This window comes from Sphaerodactylus townsendi, linkage group LG01 (assembly GCF_021028975.2).
Source record: "Sphaerodactylus townsendi isolate TG3544 linkage group LG01, MPM_Stown_v2.3, whole genome shotgun sequence".
Classification (NCBI taxonomy): domain Eukaryota; kingdom Metazoa; phylum Chordata; class Lepidosauria; order Squamata; family Sphaerodactylidae; genus Sphaerodactylus; species Sphaerodactylus townsendi.
The window spans coordinates 86,549,699-86,567,716 of record NC_059425.1 but is presented as its reverse complement, the minus strand read 5'-3'; the positions used below and the strand labels follow the sequence as shown (position 1 = coordinate 86,567,716).

At 40.1% G+C, this 18,018-nt stretch overlaps 1 protein-coding gene across 6 annotated transcripts in view; it reads right to left on the bottom strand.

Moving 5' to 3' along the window:
• Nucleotides 1–18,018, bottom strand: part of SIPA1L2 (signal induced proliferation associated 1 like 2) — a 96,173-nt gene that overhangs the window by 3,083 nt on the left and 75,072 nt on the right. For 3 of the 6 annotated variants that reach the window (XM_048486093.1, XM_048486130.1, XM_048486112.1), the window contains 5 exons: nt 17,700–17,919; nt 14,858–14,989; nt 11,076–11,129; nt 10,037–10,160; nt 3,200–3,281 (listed from right to left, as the gene is read on the bottom strand). In XM_048486093.1, the coding sequence (XP_048342050.1) occupies nt 3,200–3,281; nt 10,037–10,160; nt 11,076–11,129; nt 14,858–14,989; nt 17,700–17,919 (612 nt within the window). The remainder of the gene's footprint in view (nt 1–3,199; nt 3,282–10,036; nt 10,161–11,075; nt 11,130–14,857; nt 14,990–17,699; nt 17,920–18,018) is intronic. The other 3 variants (XM_048486103.1, XM_048486141.1, XM_048486122.1) reach the window with 2 other exon arrangements.

Below are 18,018 nucleotides of genomic sequence, written 5' to 3'. Positions count from 1 at the left end.
GTTCTGCCCAGCAGTGGCTTCCGAAAGGGCAAAAGACAATACATAAAGGAAAGGCATATCAGAATGCATGACAGAATGCCAGTGAGTAAAGAACACATGGCCTATATGGAACAATATGGCTTCCAGTTGCTTCCTTATACTTATAGATGGGAGAATAAGAGAGTATCTTGCCTAATGAGCCAATCACTTGTATAGGCCCAATGTTTGAATATAACTTAGGTGGATTCCGCATGGGCCCAAAACAGCGGTGTGAAAATGATATGAAAACAGTGTAAACCCTTTTACACTGTTTTAAACCATTTTACACCACTTTCACAGTGTTTTCACACCGCTATTTTTGGCCCATGCGGAATTTGCCTTAGATACATAAAATCCAGCATATGTAGGCTTGCATGAGATGTTTCCAGGATTTTAACTGGATAACCAATCAAATGAAATGTGACTCTGCTTTTCTTACAATGTGTTTGCAAAAAACCTCTTGCACATCTTAATTCCTTTCATATGTTATTGACTAAGGGCTGGAATTCATTTTCATCAATTCCCCCTTACATGCCAGTTCTCCAGTTCCTTCTCATGCTGCTCTTGGGGCTTCCTTGTACCCCAGGAGCAGAAATGGAGAGCATTTCAGGCTCTAGTATGTGTGTAGATTGTTTTTAAGGCCAAACATGTAAGCAAGCCAAAATGAGCTAAACCTCCTTCTGCCTGTAGCTTGTATCTGCACAATCGATGCAGAACACAAACATACACACACACTTCCCCGAGGAGTTCAGGGTGGTATTCATTATTTGTTCTTCCCTATCAGTCTTTGTACTACCAAGGTTCTTTCTCTTCAGCCTAATTATGGGAGTGAACTTGACTGGGATCAATGACTGCCCTTCAGGACAGGGGCGATGATAAGTAAAGAGGAGGTTTAGTATCTTCCAACCATGCACCCTGTTTTGCTCTAAAAACCAGGCCTCACTTCATACCAATGGAAACGGATGCAGATTTAAACAAATGGGAGTAATACTGTCATGTGCACTTTAGCCTTTAGACACTCTGGGGATATTGCTTAGTACTCCAGGGGCAAAACTGTTCCAGAGACATAACTAGCTTTTCAAAGTGTTTCCACAAAGTAGCCATATGCTACTTTTGCAGAGGTTATGCAACTGTTCCTTGCAATTGTTTGCAACAGAATTTTTGAAAGCAGAGGCAAAGAGAAAAAAAACTGAAAGTAATTTAGATAGTCATTTCTATTGCAAGAAAATGTTTAGTACTGTCAGGCCTAGCTAATATTGAAACATTACTTTTTTCTTATTGTTATTCCTAACAAAAGGACTCATGAATTGACTAAGAAAAAAGAACATGCAGTTCAAGCTATACTTATCAAATAAGATGGTGTTGTAAAACATATTTTAAAAGTCTATGCTTTAAGCACACTTGTTTTCATGTTTTCATACAAAATAACTCAATAAGAATGAACTCAGTAAGAATTACAGTCACAGACCACTGTAGCTGTGAAAAATAGTCATGACTGTGCATCACACAACCAAAGTAAAATATTCCATATTGAAGACAGTCCCAACATTAGCTTTTATAATACAACAGATCACCTAGATAATTTATCATGTGTACTGTAAGGAACCAAAACCAATTAGATGGTTTTAAAGAGAAGAAGAAGAGTTTGAATTTATACCCCAACTTTCTCTCCTATAAGGAGACTCAAGGTGGTTTACAAGCTCCTTTCCCTTCCTCTCCCCACAACAGACACCTTGTGAGGTAGGTGGGACTGAGAGAGTTCTGAAGAACTGTGACTAGCCCAAGGTCACCCAACAGAAATGTAGGAGTGTAGAAATGCATCTGGTTCACCAGATAAGCCTCTGCCACTCAGGTGGAGGAGTGGGGGAATCAAACCCAGTTCTCCAGATTAGAATCTACCTGCTCTTAACCACTATACCACACTGGCTCTCAAGTGGATTAGACAGATTCATGGAGCATAAATTCATCAAATTTCTGAATGCCAGTGCTAAGAGGCAACATGTGGGGAAGGACTTGGCTTCTATGCTTTGCTTGTTGGTCCCTGTGCAAAAAAGGATGTTGGACTAAATGGATCACTGATCTGATCCAAGGAGCCTGTTCTCAGACTCTAGAGCAGTGGTTCTCAACCTTCCAAATACTGCGACCCTTTAATACAATTCCTCATGTTGTGGTGACCCCCAACCCTAACATTTATCCATTTTACAGATGGAGAACACTGATGCAGAAAGTCTTAGGCAACCCCTGTGAAAGGGTCATTCGCTCCCCAAAGGGGTCCCGACCCTCAGGTTGAGAACCACTGCTCTAGAGCCAGAAGGCATAAGGTACCTACCCAGCTTTCCATATTAGTCCAGCCACTACCTAAATAATAGGGAATAATTTGGGGAAAGCAAAAATAAATGGCTCAAGTCAGACCAAACATTCATGTTGTTTGCTTACTTAATAGATGTACTTAATAGATGACCATCAGGTCAATGACATATATTGCAGGAAAGGCAATAATTAAAGATCACCATGTCAATCAATTCGCTTAATCCAATGAAGAAAAAAAAAACCCTACCTTCCTATCAGTTAAATCCTGAAAATTCAAGCAAGAACTTTGATGTTAGTTTTCTGTTTTCAAGGTGCCCCCCATAGCTAAATAAATGAATGAATACATAAATACTTAGTAAAATTATGACCAGATTTCATACATTAACCTATACTAGAATAGTTTCAGTTATTCACTCCCCCACCCCTGTTTCTGAATTCCAGAAGTCTCCCCAGAAGTGTATGTTTATGCTATTGCCTGTTTACTCATCCATAACACATTATCTGAAAGGTTCATTCTACAAAATGAAACCTTTAAGGACATTTTCAGTGCAATCCTAAACAGGGTTACACTCTTCTAAGACCGCTGAAGTCAGTGAGCTTAGTAGGATGTAGCTCTGTTTAGGACTCTAGTCAAAGCCTGCTCTCACTGCCAGAGGCTTTCTAAGCTCTTTCCCGGCTTTGCTGTAGGAACTCTTTTAGCCTGAAGATATCAGAGCTGAACTTGGACTATTCCGCATGCAAAGTATATGCTGCAGCTCTGTGTAACAGCCTGTCTTGGTGTAAATATATATAGGACAGAAATCATACATGCATAGGTATCATAACAACTGAACAATAAGGGAAACCTTTTTATTGGGATACACATTTTTACCTTCCGAAGATCTGTTTGCAATTGTCGGAGGATCACTTCCAGCTGGTTTACTTTTCCAGTCAATGTGGTGGGGCTATCTTCCCTGAAAAATTAAATGGCACTTAACTTGGGGCTATTTTAAAGTATACTACTTGCACCCAGATAAATCAGTTCAACACAAAATGTAAGTGAAAATGTGATGATAGATATAATTCTTGCAGAAAGCATATGTGGGAAGGCCCACATATGTGAGCTTTGTCTCACAAATTCTGCTCTCTGTGCCCCCACTTTCAGGAATTGGACACATGGCAACCAGAGACAGAGGGGTTTTTAAAATTAGTGACACCTTGTTTATGGAATATCCTTCCTCTTCAGGCTCACCAGGCACATCTGCTGCTTTCTTTTAAACCAGGCCCAAACGTTGGTGTTCACCCAGGGTTTAATTAAGCTATTTCTCTTTTAACACTACTTTTGTCTGAAAACTTATTTTAAACTTTCAGAGGCATATTTTTTATGGCTTACGTTTTTTCTGATGGGCTGGGTTTTTAATGCTGAATTTTAATTAATATATTTTAATGTTTTGTTTTTATTACTTTTATATTGTGAGCAACCTCAGATAGGTTTCTGGAACGATGGAATAAAAATGTTTTAAGTAAATAAATAATGTGTGTATTAAGTCATGTAGAAGTTTACACAAGTGATGTCTGAAATATAACCACTGTTTCTAGCAGCTGGCAATTACTGGGAGACTGGGGTGGGGAGTCAGTACAACATGTTACATCACTTCGCAGAAAAAACACAGCAGTGACTTCATGTCTCTCTAGGAATTGCTGGTAACATTATGTTAAACGATATAGTTTTCACTGATACCCAGAAAGGCATGATACAATTTCTGCCTTTCCTCTGGAAGAGACGAAATACTGACATGCTGATGGCGATTTTTTTACTTTTTCTCCTGCCTGCCACTGAAGTGGCGGCAGGCTACAGGAGCTAGAGGTGGGAGATCTCCCACCCCCAGCGGGTAACTGGCAACCCTAAGCATACTGCAGAATCACACTTAAGATAAAATGCAAACAGATATTGATTGCTGTGTCTTTCTCAATGTGCAAGCAACTCTGCAAAAATGAGATGAATGCTGTCACTAACAATGTTAACAGTAAAAGCAGCACAAAACAAGTTGCAACTCCAATCATATTAACTGCAAAAATCACTCTTGCCTGATGGCTACTTACAACCTTTCTATTACTAGAAACCAAAACTTGTCTTAATGAGCCAACTAGTTCCCCCAGAGACAAGCAAAATATAGCTTCTCAGCCTCACTGATTTCCTTTCTTTTTCTTTGTTGTCTCCTTCATTGCCAAAATATTAGATTGTAAGCACTGTAAGCACCTGAAGAAAAGAACCTGCATTTTCACTTAGGTTACTCTGAAGTGGTGCATTCTGAGATGTTGCTATATAGTTTAATAAACACTTTTTGACATAATTCAAACATGATCAAACTACTTATTCAGAAGAAATTTAAATAATTGCTTGAAAAAATAACCACCAACAATACAATCTGGGTAGAGGGGCAAAACCACTGAGGAGGAGGTGTGACCCCAACATAAGAACCCCTTACACTGGCATAAGAGGCATTTATGCTGATGCACAGGCATTTATGCTGGTGTTGGGGAGCCACTGGGCACCATGATGACTGGGTGCCATTACAGCCATGGCACCATCATCCTCCAGTGAAGGAGCCAGCACCAGTCCAGAAGGGGGGGTTCCTGGGGTTGGAGCCAGCTTTAGTCAGTTTCCTGGGTCCTTTTGGCTTGAGAAGGCTCACATTTGCCAGCAAAAAAGTAGACATAGTCTATTGCCCTGCCTAGGGGGATTTCACAGAGGTCAGGGGAGCTTAGTTTTTTGCTTGCTGGCCACTGTGCAGCAAGTCTCTTAGGAGGGGGCGCAGCTGCACTGTCCCTAGGCCTGCCACAACTACCCCCCTCCCAAAATTAGGATTGCACTGCCTGTTGTGGTACATACAAGTTAACCATACTAATTAAAGTGGATGGATTGCCTCTATCCATCTGAAAAAAATATTGCTGCCAAATGTTAAAAGAGGAAAGTGCAGTCTTTCTCTTCTGTATGTAGTGTATTTCTGGACCTGCTTTTCTACTTGATGGAAGATGAGAGCGGCATGTCCAGTGTGACTGCTATTCCATTTCAGGGACTATGATACATACCATGGAAAACAGATAATCTGAATAGTGAAATGTAACATACATGATTGCCTTTGAAGGGTATTTAGAAGTTTCAGTTTCTGCAGAACGCACGTTCATAATAGCAACCAAGTCACCCAAAACATAGTTCTTAGATACCTCTATGTTTTTGAGGCTGATTCATAGTGCTTTAAAGTTCTAATGACCTGCGAGTGACTATCTAAAAGTGTACCTCTTTTCATATATGACTCTTCTAAGGTCACTTCAGGAAGGCCTTTAATAATTTATTTGAGAGCCATGCACAGTTATCTGCTTCTACAGACCTCCAAATGAGTTTTTGAAAGGTGCTGGGGCCTACTTGGAATAGTGCCAACAGTTTATCAATCAGTTTTACTGGTTTGTTCTGTATCTATTGTGCTTTTAATTCTATTAACTGATGCAAGATCTATGTGCTACACACATACAGGTTAAAATATTAAAACAAGGAAATAAAAATAAATGCCTAAAGCAGGGGTAGGGAACCTTTAACACTAAAAGAGCCATTTGGACCCTTTTCCACGGGAAAAGAAAACACTTGGAGCCGCAAATAATTTTTGACATTTAAAATGAAGATAACACTATATATATAGGGTTTTTTTTTAACCTTTTACTCCGCTCATTCTGAGAAGCGCATGGAAGCGCCCGCCCTGCTGCCTGCAGGGCGGGCAAGGATGAGGCCAGCAGCTCGGCCTCGCCGGCCGCTGGGAAAGCACCCGCCCGGCCTTCCAGCGGCTCGGGCGAGTGAGGCCGAAGCCAGCGGCCCGGCGACAGCTGACCGTGGGCAGTTGGTGCGCCCGCCCTGCTGCCTGCAAGTTGGGCAAGGATGGGGCTGGCGGCTCAGCTCGTGGAGCCACAGTGCAAGGGCAGAAGAGCCGCATGCGGCTCTTGAGCCGCAGGTTCCCTACCCCTGGCCTAAAGCATATAGATACAGAACAACCTGGCAGGTTTCTTATAGAACTTATACTTGAAGGGAGAGGGGTTGAGGAAAAAATAGTATTTTCAAGGCTCAAGAACATAAAGTTCAAATTATGACTCATCCAATCATGTCTGTTCTAACTGGCAGTGGCTTTCCCAGGTAAGGAAACAGCTTTAATCAATTCTAAGATCCTTTAACAGGAGATTCCAGGGATATAAGTGGGGGTCTTCTACATGCTAAAGCATGTACATCACTGAGAAAGGACATAAAAATCTGCCATTTCACACTTACCTAAGATCTCAGAAGTCAATTTTCCAAATAAACATGTACCTTTCTATGTATCAGAAACTGTCCTTCCATATTCTGCTTACAAACAGTTGCTCTCAAGTAATATATAAAGTATTCTTCTGTTCATTTGTACAAGTAAACGGGGTGATTATATCATCATTTGCCCCTCTCCAGGAACTATTTTCCCTTTGATATTGATGTGTGCACCTAAATATCCTCCCCTAACCAATACACTGGCTACTAGTCATTCTTGCCTGTGTAATTTTGCCTGGTGGCTGTCCACTCATATTTTTGCATCCACACTTAGTTATTTTCATTTATTTAGACAATATGTTTCACACCACTCTGATAGCCCTCCAGTAAGAGACAGGTATTTAATTACTCTGCCTCACATGCTGCACTGTACTTGCTTTAAGCAGCCCATTCCAATGGAGTGGGTAGATCTGTGGTGGTCAGGGACGGTGGCACAGCTGCATTGCCTCCTAACGTGTTTCAGGTGGCATGAGGAAATTGAAAAGCAAAAAACCTTTCCCGCAAACCTGAAAACCCCTGTTACTGCTCAATGGCCTATGCCACACTAAAACGTGGCATAAGTCCCCAGGCGACACAGAGGAAGTTCCAGGGCCAAAAGCTCTGAGGAAGCCAATTAAAATTGGCTCCACCCTGGGAGCACCCCTAGACCATCCCCACCAATGTCAGCATGGGTTCCCATGGGCAGAGGGGCACCAGAGCGTGAAGCAGAAGTTTGGAGGGTGCTCCCATCTTCCATTGAAAACAATTGAAACTCCATTGGATAGATGGGGCTCCCCCTTTGGAAGCTCATAAAATTGGAACCCCCTTACCCAAACTTAACTAAACTTGGGGGGTTCTTCTGAAGAGAGTCACTTGCAGCTGTGCTGCAAATTTTGTCACTTTATATTGAAAAACATCCACCCCCCAAACTTTAATGAGCCAAAATCACACTGAGCATCTTGTGGGAAAAGGTCCCACCATTAACTTCAATAGGGGTGAATGGGTAACTGTTTTGCTCCAATTAAATTCAACATGAGATCTTTACAGGGCTCTGGGGGGTTGTTTTTCAAGGTAGAAGAACAACATTTGCAGCACAGCCCCTCAGAGCCCTGTAAAAATCTCCCTTGAAATACAGCACCCTGTGCACCAACCCTAAATTCCCCACAGACTTTAATGGGGCTGAAAATGTTGGTATTTGTAAAAAAAAAAAAAGGTCAACTCCCCCACCCACATATACTGGTATGATATTTGGCTTTTTTTTCAGCTTTTCCAAACATTCTAGGTCCAATAAACACATATCTGAAAAATATCAGAAAAAACTGATGCACACTCCTATTCTCTGCCCTGGTTCCTAGAAGCTGCTTACAGATTAGCTTGATAGGTATGACAGAGGTTTGCCCTTCATGACTTTACAAAGACCTCATGGACCCCAGACTGAAAAACTATGTCATATAATATTTATCTGAAAGATCTCAGAGAAGATCTCAGGCTCATAAGAGGCATTTTAAAATATTTAGAGAGTAATGCTATTACTTTCCTCTTAAAATGCATGATACACTATCAGAACTATTTATATTTCTGACAAATTTATAACATTATTTCTGAACTATATCAATATTTTCCTGATAGAACTTGCACTACTTGACAAAATAGGCATGTTTAATAATCAGCAGATCCAATAGGATATACTTTATCTGTTTCCTAGTGAATCAGCTTTTCATTTCTATTGAGATACTTTCATAGCATATATAATAATCAGAACCTGACAGGTGTACACATTCCATTTATCCTCAATACATGGAATTTTAAAAAATACAAGTGAAATAAATTTTATCATGAACATTTTAACTAATTTAAATATATTAAATCAAAATAACAGGATTACATCTTTTTCTATTGTATCTTAATGATAAAAACTTTTGTGCATATGATCGGCACCCCAATCCACAGTCCTGGGAGGCCAGGGATGGGGCTGCTGCTGTGCTACCCCACCACCTCCAGAGGACTTTCTGATGGCATGGGGAGGCAGAAACCCCCAGCCAACCCCCATAAAGCTTTCCATAGGGCTTAATGGACAGCATGTAACTGACTGCGGGCACTGGGCCACGAGTAACTGATTGCAAAGCTGGGGTGAAAGACATCGGCTCCACCCCAGGAACACCTTCAGCATGTCACTGCTTTGTCGACCACTGGCATGTTTGCCCCTCCACCAGGGCAAGTGATCCGGGGAGGGCAAATCCACCGGCACAGGCCCACATTACCTCAACAGGTCGATTCCCTCCCACCTCATATTGGGTCATTTATCTTACAACATACTTCTATCCCATTCACACTGGGATTTATAAAACATTTTCTTAGGGAAAGCATGTATTGTAAAAATGGTTTTACCATTTGTAATATTCTGTTTTTTGCCTAATGAATGTTTCTCAGTATTAAGGAGAAAATATTCGGTATTCTCTGATTTCTACTTCAGTTTATCAGAAGAAGCAAAAGAAAATAATTCTTTTAATTTAGTATGCAAAACTGGTGAATTTGAACTCTGGCCACCTTAGCACTTTCTAATTCTACAGTTAAGAAATCCACCTCTACTGTCAGAACTGTCCCATGACTCAACTTTGGCCTGTGAATTAATACATTAGGCACACAGAGCACAAGTCCATGTGTGAATTCTTGGGCCTGTCTTATTAATTTCACTCCTTCCTCCTATCACACAACTTAATTTTAGACAGTTGTAATAATTTTCTAACATAATTTATAATCCCTTTGCTAAACTATTATTTTATACTTTTTCCAATAAACATTTAACTTTTGGGGATGAAATATGTCAAATAACATAAAACAGGATTGGTTCACTCAGTTCAACTTGGTTCTTTTGGTCACCAAAATATTGGTTCTTTTGGTCCCCAAATATTGGTATCAGCATAAACAACCCCCTTTAAATATCATCATCAACATCATCAATTTAATTTGCACCCTGCCCTATCCCCGAATAAGTATCTCTTGAAATATGTGTATATAAACTCTGTGGTCACAATGCTGAGATACTTAAAACTAAACCCAAGGCTAATGTTTTCTCAGCAGAATTTTAGACGTTTCTCCCATGCCAGATAATAAACCACTTTTGAATCTTTCTTCTGTTGCAAGAGTTGTCTGCCTTGTACTGCACGAAACTGTAGTTTAACCGAACCATCAGTAGGCATTCAGTGCTAACATTGTTATTCAAGTATCGAAAACCAACTGCATGCAAAGTATTATGAGTACTTTGCAGAAAAGATGGCCCTTGAGATCTTTAGATTACTGAGGATAGCAGAGCTGAAGAGCAGAGGGTGATGGTATATCAGAATTTGGTGACCTATTATTGCTGTGTGATGGCTTAGGGGGGGAAATACCTTCTGACTTACATACCCAGTAGTATCAATGAAATCTTTTCCATTAGTCGGACTTGCACTCAAAGGTAAGTCTTGATTATTTTCCAAACTCTGCACACGCTGTATGTCATTCATGGTGCAAAAAGATGCTACTCTTTGATCTGGAAAAGCAAATCAATATACACTAAAATATGATAGCTGTGTACAGATGATTGCAGTATATAAAAACTGTTCAAGAACTAACACATTTTATCTGGATCCATTCATAGACAAGGAAGCAAGTGTCTGCATCATACATTTTTTATCCCCCTCCCCAACCCCCATATGGATTTCTAACAGATATTAGAAAGCCATCTGCTATAGTCTCAGTTCTGCATATATCGACATAAAGCAGGTTTTTTTTCATTGTTTAGTGCTGTTTGGTGTTGATGAAATTTACAGAAAATTGGAGACCATGACCAATTTCACATGGTAGTTAATAAAAATGCAGCCACTTTCTAGGCAGGAAAAAACCGCAATTCCATAAAAAGTTATGGAATATAGTACAGCAGAATATATTTACTGTGCTACTACACTTGAACATATTGCTTAAGTAACTGGTTGTTTGCAGACTTGAAACCCAATATGCTAGGACTACATAGTGATCTCTACCTGTAATTTTAGTCATTTAAAGAAGCAGATTTTTAAGTAAGGAATTTCAAGTATCAGCTTATGTCCCTAGAAGTCACACAATACATGCTCAACTTGCTTGGTTTTTCTAAAGGACATGCAATGTAGCAGACAAAATATATCCAGTGCTAGAGTAGGCCATACAAACTGGTACAGAATATGAGATAATTATATTTGAGTTTTTCCATGCAAAATATTTGCTAAGTAATAGTAGAGACCTTTCATTTATGCATAGATTTCCCTAGACAGTCCACAGGCTTTTACTAGTCCTAGCCAAGACATGCCTAATCCTTTCACCTTGCAAAGGCCCAAAGCTTGCATTTAATCATGCAAACGTGCAAACATATAAAAGTATAATGGAAGGTTTAAAGAAAATTAACATCTAACAGTCATCTCCAGACCATCACCTAGAAACGAAGTGTGATGACAGACTGGCCCAAGTTCTTCGTCAGAGTCAAAATCTGAAATAAGATTTAGAATGTTCCTATGAACAACACAGAGTTTACTGAACTAATTTTGGAATAACGTAGCTGCTATCTGTGTGACAGAGAAAGCTTTTGGAATATTACTTAGCACCAGTGTTTACTATGTTATCCTTCTCAAAGCAGTATTTTTCATTGTAAATATATCATGATACATTTTACAAGTGTAAAAAACAGAACACATGGCTATCAGTTCAAATAATTATAAAATGAAATGCAGAGGAAAAACTGGCCCATCATTTTAAGAAATACTATAACTACTGACGTACATTTCTTTTGTTAGATTTCTATTCAGTTAGATTGCTAAATATATCTTTGTGATCTCTCTAATTCTAAATCACAAGTTCATATTGGCTGCTAAAGACAAAATTTCACACTTCATTGACATCCTGAGACCGGAGCTCATTATGACAGCATGAGAAAAATTCAAAAAAAGGAATTTTGTTCTCTCTGGAAAGTAACATATTCATAGCAGGCTTTGTCAAACCAGCGGGCAGGCAGAGGGAGCTCCTTATTTGGGCAGTGACTCCCCCTGATGTCACTGCCCAAATAAGGAGCTCCCTCTGCCTCCCGGCTTCCCACCCTCGGCTTATACCGGAGTCAATAAGTTTTCCCAGGTTTGGGCAGTAAAATTAGGTGCCTCAACTTATACACGGGTTGGCTTATACACGAGCATATACGGTACATCTTTCCATTTTGATGAAGGCTTCTCAATAGTAATAATAAAGGATTACAATTTGAAAGTTTTAAGCAGCCAAACCTTTTACAATTTTTGTGTTCTTTAAAGAGAATGAAAACAAACAAGTGCATAGAATGGCAGTGATTAATTATAAAAATTGTGACAGGTTATATTTTAAAGTTTCTTTGTATGAAACATTTTGATAATAGTTTTGTAAACAACTCCTGTTTTCCTCACAGATCAACTCCCCATTTAATTTGAACAGTAAAGTCCTCCCATTGCCGAGGCAATGCCAGTGTGGGAGGACCTTGCGTTAGGGGAAAGGTATGGCTTCTTAATGATTTTCTTCAAGACTGCATGTCTTGTTTTTGATAATCTCTCAGATTGGATTGAGAGAGCTACAAAATCTCTTTAAAAACTTCAAATGGGATAGTAGATAGTAAAAAATGCGTACTGAAAACAACTGATATTCAGTCCTAAAAACTGATGCTGTATAAATAACTTTATTTTTAAGGTTTTAATATTACTAAACCTTCTCAGTGACCTGGGGGCACCTTTCTAATTTATGTAAAATACTTGTTTGCCTGAGCTATTCTATTACTGTAGGTTGCATGTGTTCTTGGCAGGCAGAAGAAAGTAGTTCCTAGAAGCCATACTAGACACACTTGAGGGTGGGGTTGGGATTGAGAGAGTGGTTTGCCCTTCCATCTTGGTTAGAAAGTTGGCCAGCTGGGCACAGCTCTGCTACCACACTGCCACCCTGCCTCCAGAGGACTTTTAGGCAACGTGAGAAGGCAGCAGAAAAGAAAGAAAACCAGCCACCTGGAAAGCCCTTCATAGTGATCAACCGAGTTACACCACTCTTTTGGGTGGCATAAGTCCTAGGCCTGTGCAACTCAAACCCTTCTCCAATTTTCTTAGGCTACAGTCCAAAATACACTGTTACATTAAGATCAGTGGGAGTTCTAAGCACAGCTTGAAACATATAGTAGAGATCTTGAATTTCCATAGTGTGTTGAATTCCATGGATTGAGTTGTGGTCATGAAAGTTGACAACTGAGATGTGTCCAAAGGGGAAGTTCTTTGCACCAAATATTTGAGTGTGAATACAATACCTCAGCAGTTCTTAAAAGTCATACAATATAGTTTCCTGCCTTTTCATCTGGCATATAGAAAATCAAAACCTGGAGTCTTTATGACCATTCACATTTCTCCATAATTTAAGTAGCACCAGAATATGGGCAGTACTTCACGCTTAGCTCCCAAGCCTAAAACTTAGCCTATCTCAACTCATTTTCAAGCTGCAGTAAAAATATCCAGTACGTTTATTTACCAAATCAAGCCTTTTAAATTGTTTATCATTACAACAGAATAATAAAAACCTAAACATATGCCATTTCTGTTGAAAGTTTATCTATTTTATATGTTCAATTCATTTGTATGCCACATTGCTCCAAAAGGGGAACCTGAGGTGGCTTATATTATTCTCCTTCATGTTATCCTTACAACAACCCTGTGAGGCAGATTAGGCTGAGAGAGTATGACTGGTCTAAGGCAAGATTCCACAGTACCAGCAGGGATTTGAACCCAGGTTTCCCAGATTTTAGCCAGACATTCTTAACCACTATACTGCACTGGTTCCCAATTAATGGTTAAGTCAGTTGAATCAAGGATAGGAAAAAGTATAGCTTAGATTAAGACCATCTCATTCTTAGATGTGGCTCCCATGTTCAGGAGAGAAGATTCCTGAAATCTCCCAAACTGAATTTTAAACTTCCTTAAGTTTAACAGCTAAGATATTGATGAAAGAGTTATTCAGATACTCCTGGCAATGTATACTATTTTCCCCTAAGTTTCCCTCTACATTATGGCCCATATTCTTCACACCTCTTTGTTATCTGAACGATACCAATTAATCGCCAATACTTTAGAAGACTACGCTTTTATGGTTTAAAGGAGGTATATCCAAAAGAACTGAAATAAATACATGTAGTTCAAAAAGATATTTTAAGCATGTACAAAAAGTTATTTTCCCTTCCAACTTTGATTTAAAAGTTAAAAAATTGCAAAACTGAATTATTCAAGAGGGTTTTTCTGCGCAGATAATAGGGTTGCACTATACAAAATGGTATTCAAACTTACTTGGATAAATGATTAGGAACTGTGTGTACTGCTTATTCTAAAAAGGATTCTATTATGTAATTTCTGCACTGCTTCATGTATCATGTTAATATTCAGGCTAAGCTTCAGTTCTTTCTGGTTGGTTCCAGACTTCTAAAATCCTAATGCACTGATTATCAAATGTCCCATTTTGTTGATTGTACAATGTGCAATCTGCCTTGAGTTCCTATGACAAAGGAAGACTATAAATTATGTAAATGCAAAAAATAAAATAAAGACTGAGTAGTTATCTATTTTTATGTTTCCTTGGGATAGCCAAAGCTACACATTTATCATATTTATGCTCATTTATGCACATTTAATGGAGATAACTTACAGCCCAATCGGGGTGGGGGGAGAATCCATCTCTAGAGGGAGTGGGCCCTACACCAGTGGAAATGTCCTGCCTGGGGCACTTACGCTGGCAGAAGGACAAATTCGCTGGCACCTGGCCACTGAGATGCCCTGAGACATCTATCCATGGTGCCCAGGTTTACTTTAGAACTCCTGTGCCACCCCGAGCTGCATCGCCATACTGGGAGTCTGGCAGGAGTATAGCTGACGTTGGTTGGCTTCCACCCCAGGTTTGGTGCCAGTTGCACAACAGCCCTGGCCCTGTAGCAGCACTCCACTTTTGGATGCCGTGAGTGCATAGGGCTCCACTGGGGGAGTTCTGGTGGTGGGGAGGGTTTTGGAGTTTTTCCCCTCCCCGAGCCATCAGGAAAGCTTTCAGCCATTGCATTTAATAGCTACTGACAGAAACCTTTTGTTCTGCCCAAAAGGTTCATGTGATTAAATTATTGTAATGAATGATTTTTTTATGCTACAACTATATCTAATACAACAGTTACACAAATTCTCTCGTTACCTTCAAATGCTTGGGCGGCATCTACCAAGTTAGACCAGTCTAGGCCTGTTGCTGTATCAGGAAGGGGCATCAGGCCAGGATCATTGAATCTTGACTTGTCAGATAAGGATCCATCAGAGAACCAAAATTCATCTAAATTTAAAAAAAATGTATCTTTAGGCAATATCTTTAAAATGATAGAACATAATGATTTTGAAAACTGTAAATATCAGATTTGCTGGAGGTTTGAGCACTGCACCATCCATATTTATTTATTTATTTTTATTTATTTATATATTACATTTTTAAACCATCCTCCCCCGGAGGCTCAGGGCGGTGTACAGCATTTTCATATCACATAATACAATGAAACCAATATAAAACAGTAGATTAAAATTCCCAGCTCAATTGTATACAAGTATGGCGACTTCAATCTCTGAACCCCAACCCCGCCAATGGGAGGCCTAGATGATATGGGGCCTGATGGTCATCCCGGCTGGCCGAAAGCCTGGTGGAACAGGTCCGTTTTGCAGGCCCTGCGGAAATTCTGTAGGCCCTGCAAGGCCCTGGTCTCCTTAGGGAGCCTGTTCCACCAGGTAGGGGCCAGGGCTGAAAAGGCCCTGGCTCTCGTGGAGGTCAGCCGGATCTTTTTTGGGCCAGGGATTTCCAGCAGGTGCTCCTCCAAAGAACGGAGGGCCCTAGCGGGACAATACGGTGAGATGCAGTTCCTCAGATATGTAGGCCCAATGCCTCTAATGGCCTTCAATACTTTGAAGATGGCCCGGAACTCGATGGGCAGCCAATGAAGATGGTACAGGACTGGAGTAATCCGGTCCCAACTAGATGTTCCTGTAAGCAACCTGGCTGCCGCATGTTGAACGAGTTTCAATTTCTGGATCACTGTCAAAGGCAGGCCAGCATAGAGCACGTTACAATAATCCAATCTAGAGGTGACGGTTGTGTGGATCACAGTGGCCAGGTCAGAACAGGACTGATACGGAGCCAGTTGCCATGCCTGTCGCAAGTGTTGGAAATATAAAGTTAAGCATGGCTAGCTGCCCAGCTGATGATTCCCCACCAACTGTGTCAACATAAATCACTTATTAGCAGGTGCCAACTTATCATTTGCATGTGCAAAACTGAAGTATTCAAGGCCCCTTCCGCACATGCAAAATGTGTTTTCAAACCACTTTCACAACTGTTTGCAAGTGGATTTTGCTATTCCGCACAGCTTCAAAGAGCACTAAAAGCAGTTTGAAAGTGCATTATTCTGCATGTGCGGAATGAGCCCAAGAGAGCTTTTTCTGCAGGCAATAGAGTTGTATTGAACTACAGCATTCACGAAATTACTTAGATAAGCTACTAGGGACTGAAGCCTATCCTACTCTGTTTTTTTTTTTTTTACTGAAACTAGGATTTGACGAGGTAATTTTTGTATCATGTAATGTGTCATGTGAATATTTATGTTTATGCATTGTTTTCGTTCCAGTTTTAGATTTCTGATTGGTTAAACAACCCTAATCCTGAATACCTCAACCTGTTGATTGTACTGGGCTCACTTTATAATCTGCCTTGAGTCCAAGTAAGAAATTATGTAAATAAAAATATTATTTGGAGGTTTGAGGAGTCCTTATCCTCACCCCCACCATACAAACAGGAAAGCTGAGAGTCCTAACCATCTCTGAATGCTCTTGACCTATAACTAGAAAGAAGACAAAGGAAGCTGATTGTAGGACTGCATGTTCCCTACCCCATAAAGTACCAGTTCTCTCAGTCTTTTCTGACTCTGATGACTGTAACAATGGTGAAAAATTACAACTATACTAACCATTGGTTAGTTACATCAAGGTTTGCTCTAAAACAGTATTTGAAGATCAACATCCAACTGTAGTTTCAAATCCTGATGTAACAGTTCTAAACAGGGGTGGGAAAGCTATCCTTGAGTGGAGGCACACAGGCATTGCGTCTGCACCCCCTCCTCTGTGCACTACTTGCTGCTGATGCTGCCCTTCCCTTTACTTGTTGTATTAGCTCAGATTCTTTCTGCCCCCCCCCCAAGTGTCAACCCCATTCCCCCCTCCCCAGTTCAATGTTTCAGAAAACCACTTGTCGGGAACGCTGGAGCTTAGCAGCATCATTTTGAGAGCAGTGCTAAACTCTGCTCTCCAAGTATTGGCTGCAGGCAAAACTTTCACACAGAGTCTATATGTGCAGCCTACACGCTGTTACCCCTTTAAGTAGAGCAAATAATTTTTTCTGTAAGGGAAAAACTCTGGCAGTCTCATGAATAATGATCAAAAAGAATACAATGTCATGTGGAAGCTATCCCCCAAAAGAAGAGGTAGCTATGTTCCACCTGGGGGGAAATCCCCATGTAGCAACAACATTGGTTAGAATTAATCATGATAAGGGATGTTGCTGTTTCTCAACAGAGATACCTTTTCTTTTCCATCTCTCTCTTATTATTTTATTATCAAAAAGGCACAACATGTCAAACAATTAATTCAGAAGCAATGGAGATGAGAAGGTAACTGGCTAAGCTAACAAATTTCAAGATGCCCTGGTAATACAGTTTCCAGTTTTGTATCACACCACACTGATACTATTTGAAATGATGATCCACATTGGGGGGGGGGGGGGGCGCAGTGGGATGTCAAAGTAATTTCCCACTTCGACACTGTACCTGCTTGGGACCTAGAAGCACTAGAATAACCTCATATTATACACAAGTAAATGAATACTGATTAGTATGCTACTGTAAAGACATTCAGTCATAATAATCTGATGAATGTAACATAATATTTAATAGGTTTCCATGCAACTGTAAATTAACAGAATTAACATGTTTAACAAATAAACTTACGTCGTAGGTTTCCAATATCAGCTGATAGGCTTGTTCTAGGAGGTAAGGTGCTGTGATATGGTGGGGTAGTGCTGAACAAAATATCATTTGGTAAGGCTTGGTCTAGCATTGAACTTCGTGAACTAGCATATGAAGATCCTCTCCGATTGCTACATATACTCTCATCAGAAAGGGTGCGATAGAGTGTTCTTCTTGGTGATAGGTTGCCATAAAATGAAAGCTAAATATTTTAGAAAATTAAATCAGTTAATAAATCTGAACAGCTGGCATATTTTAATTGCAATAATAGTTCATATGGTCTGATAAGGCTGGCCATAAT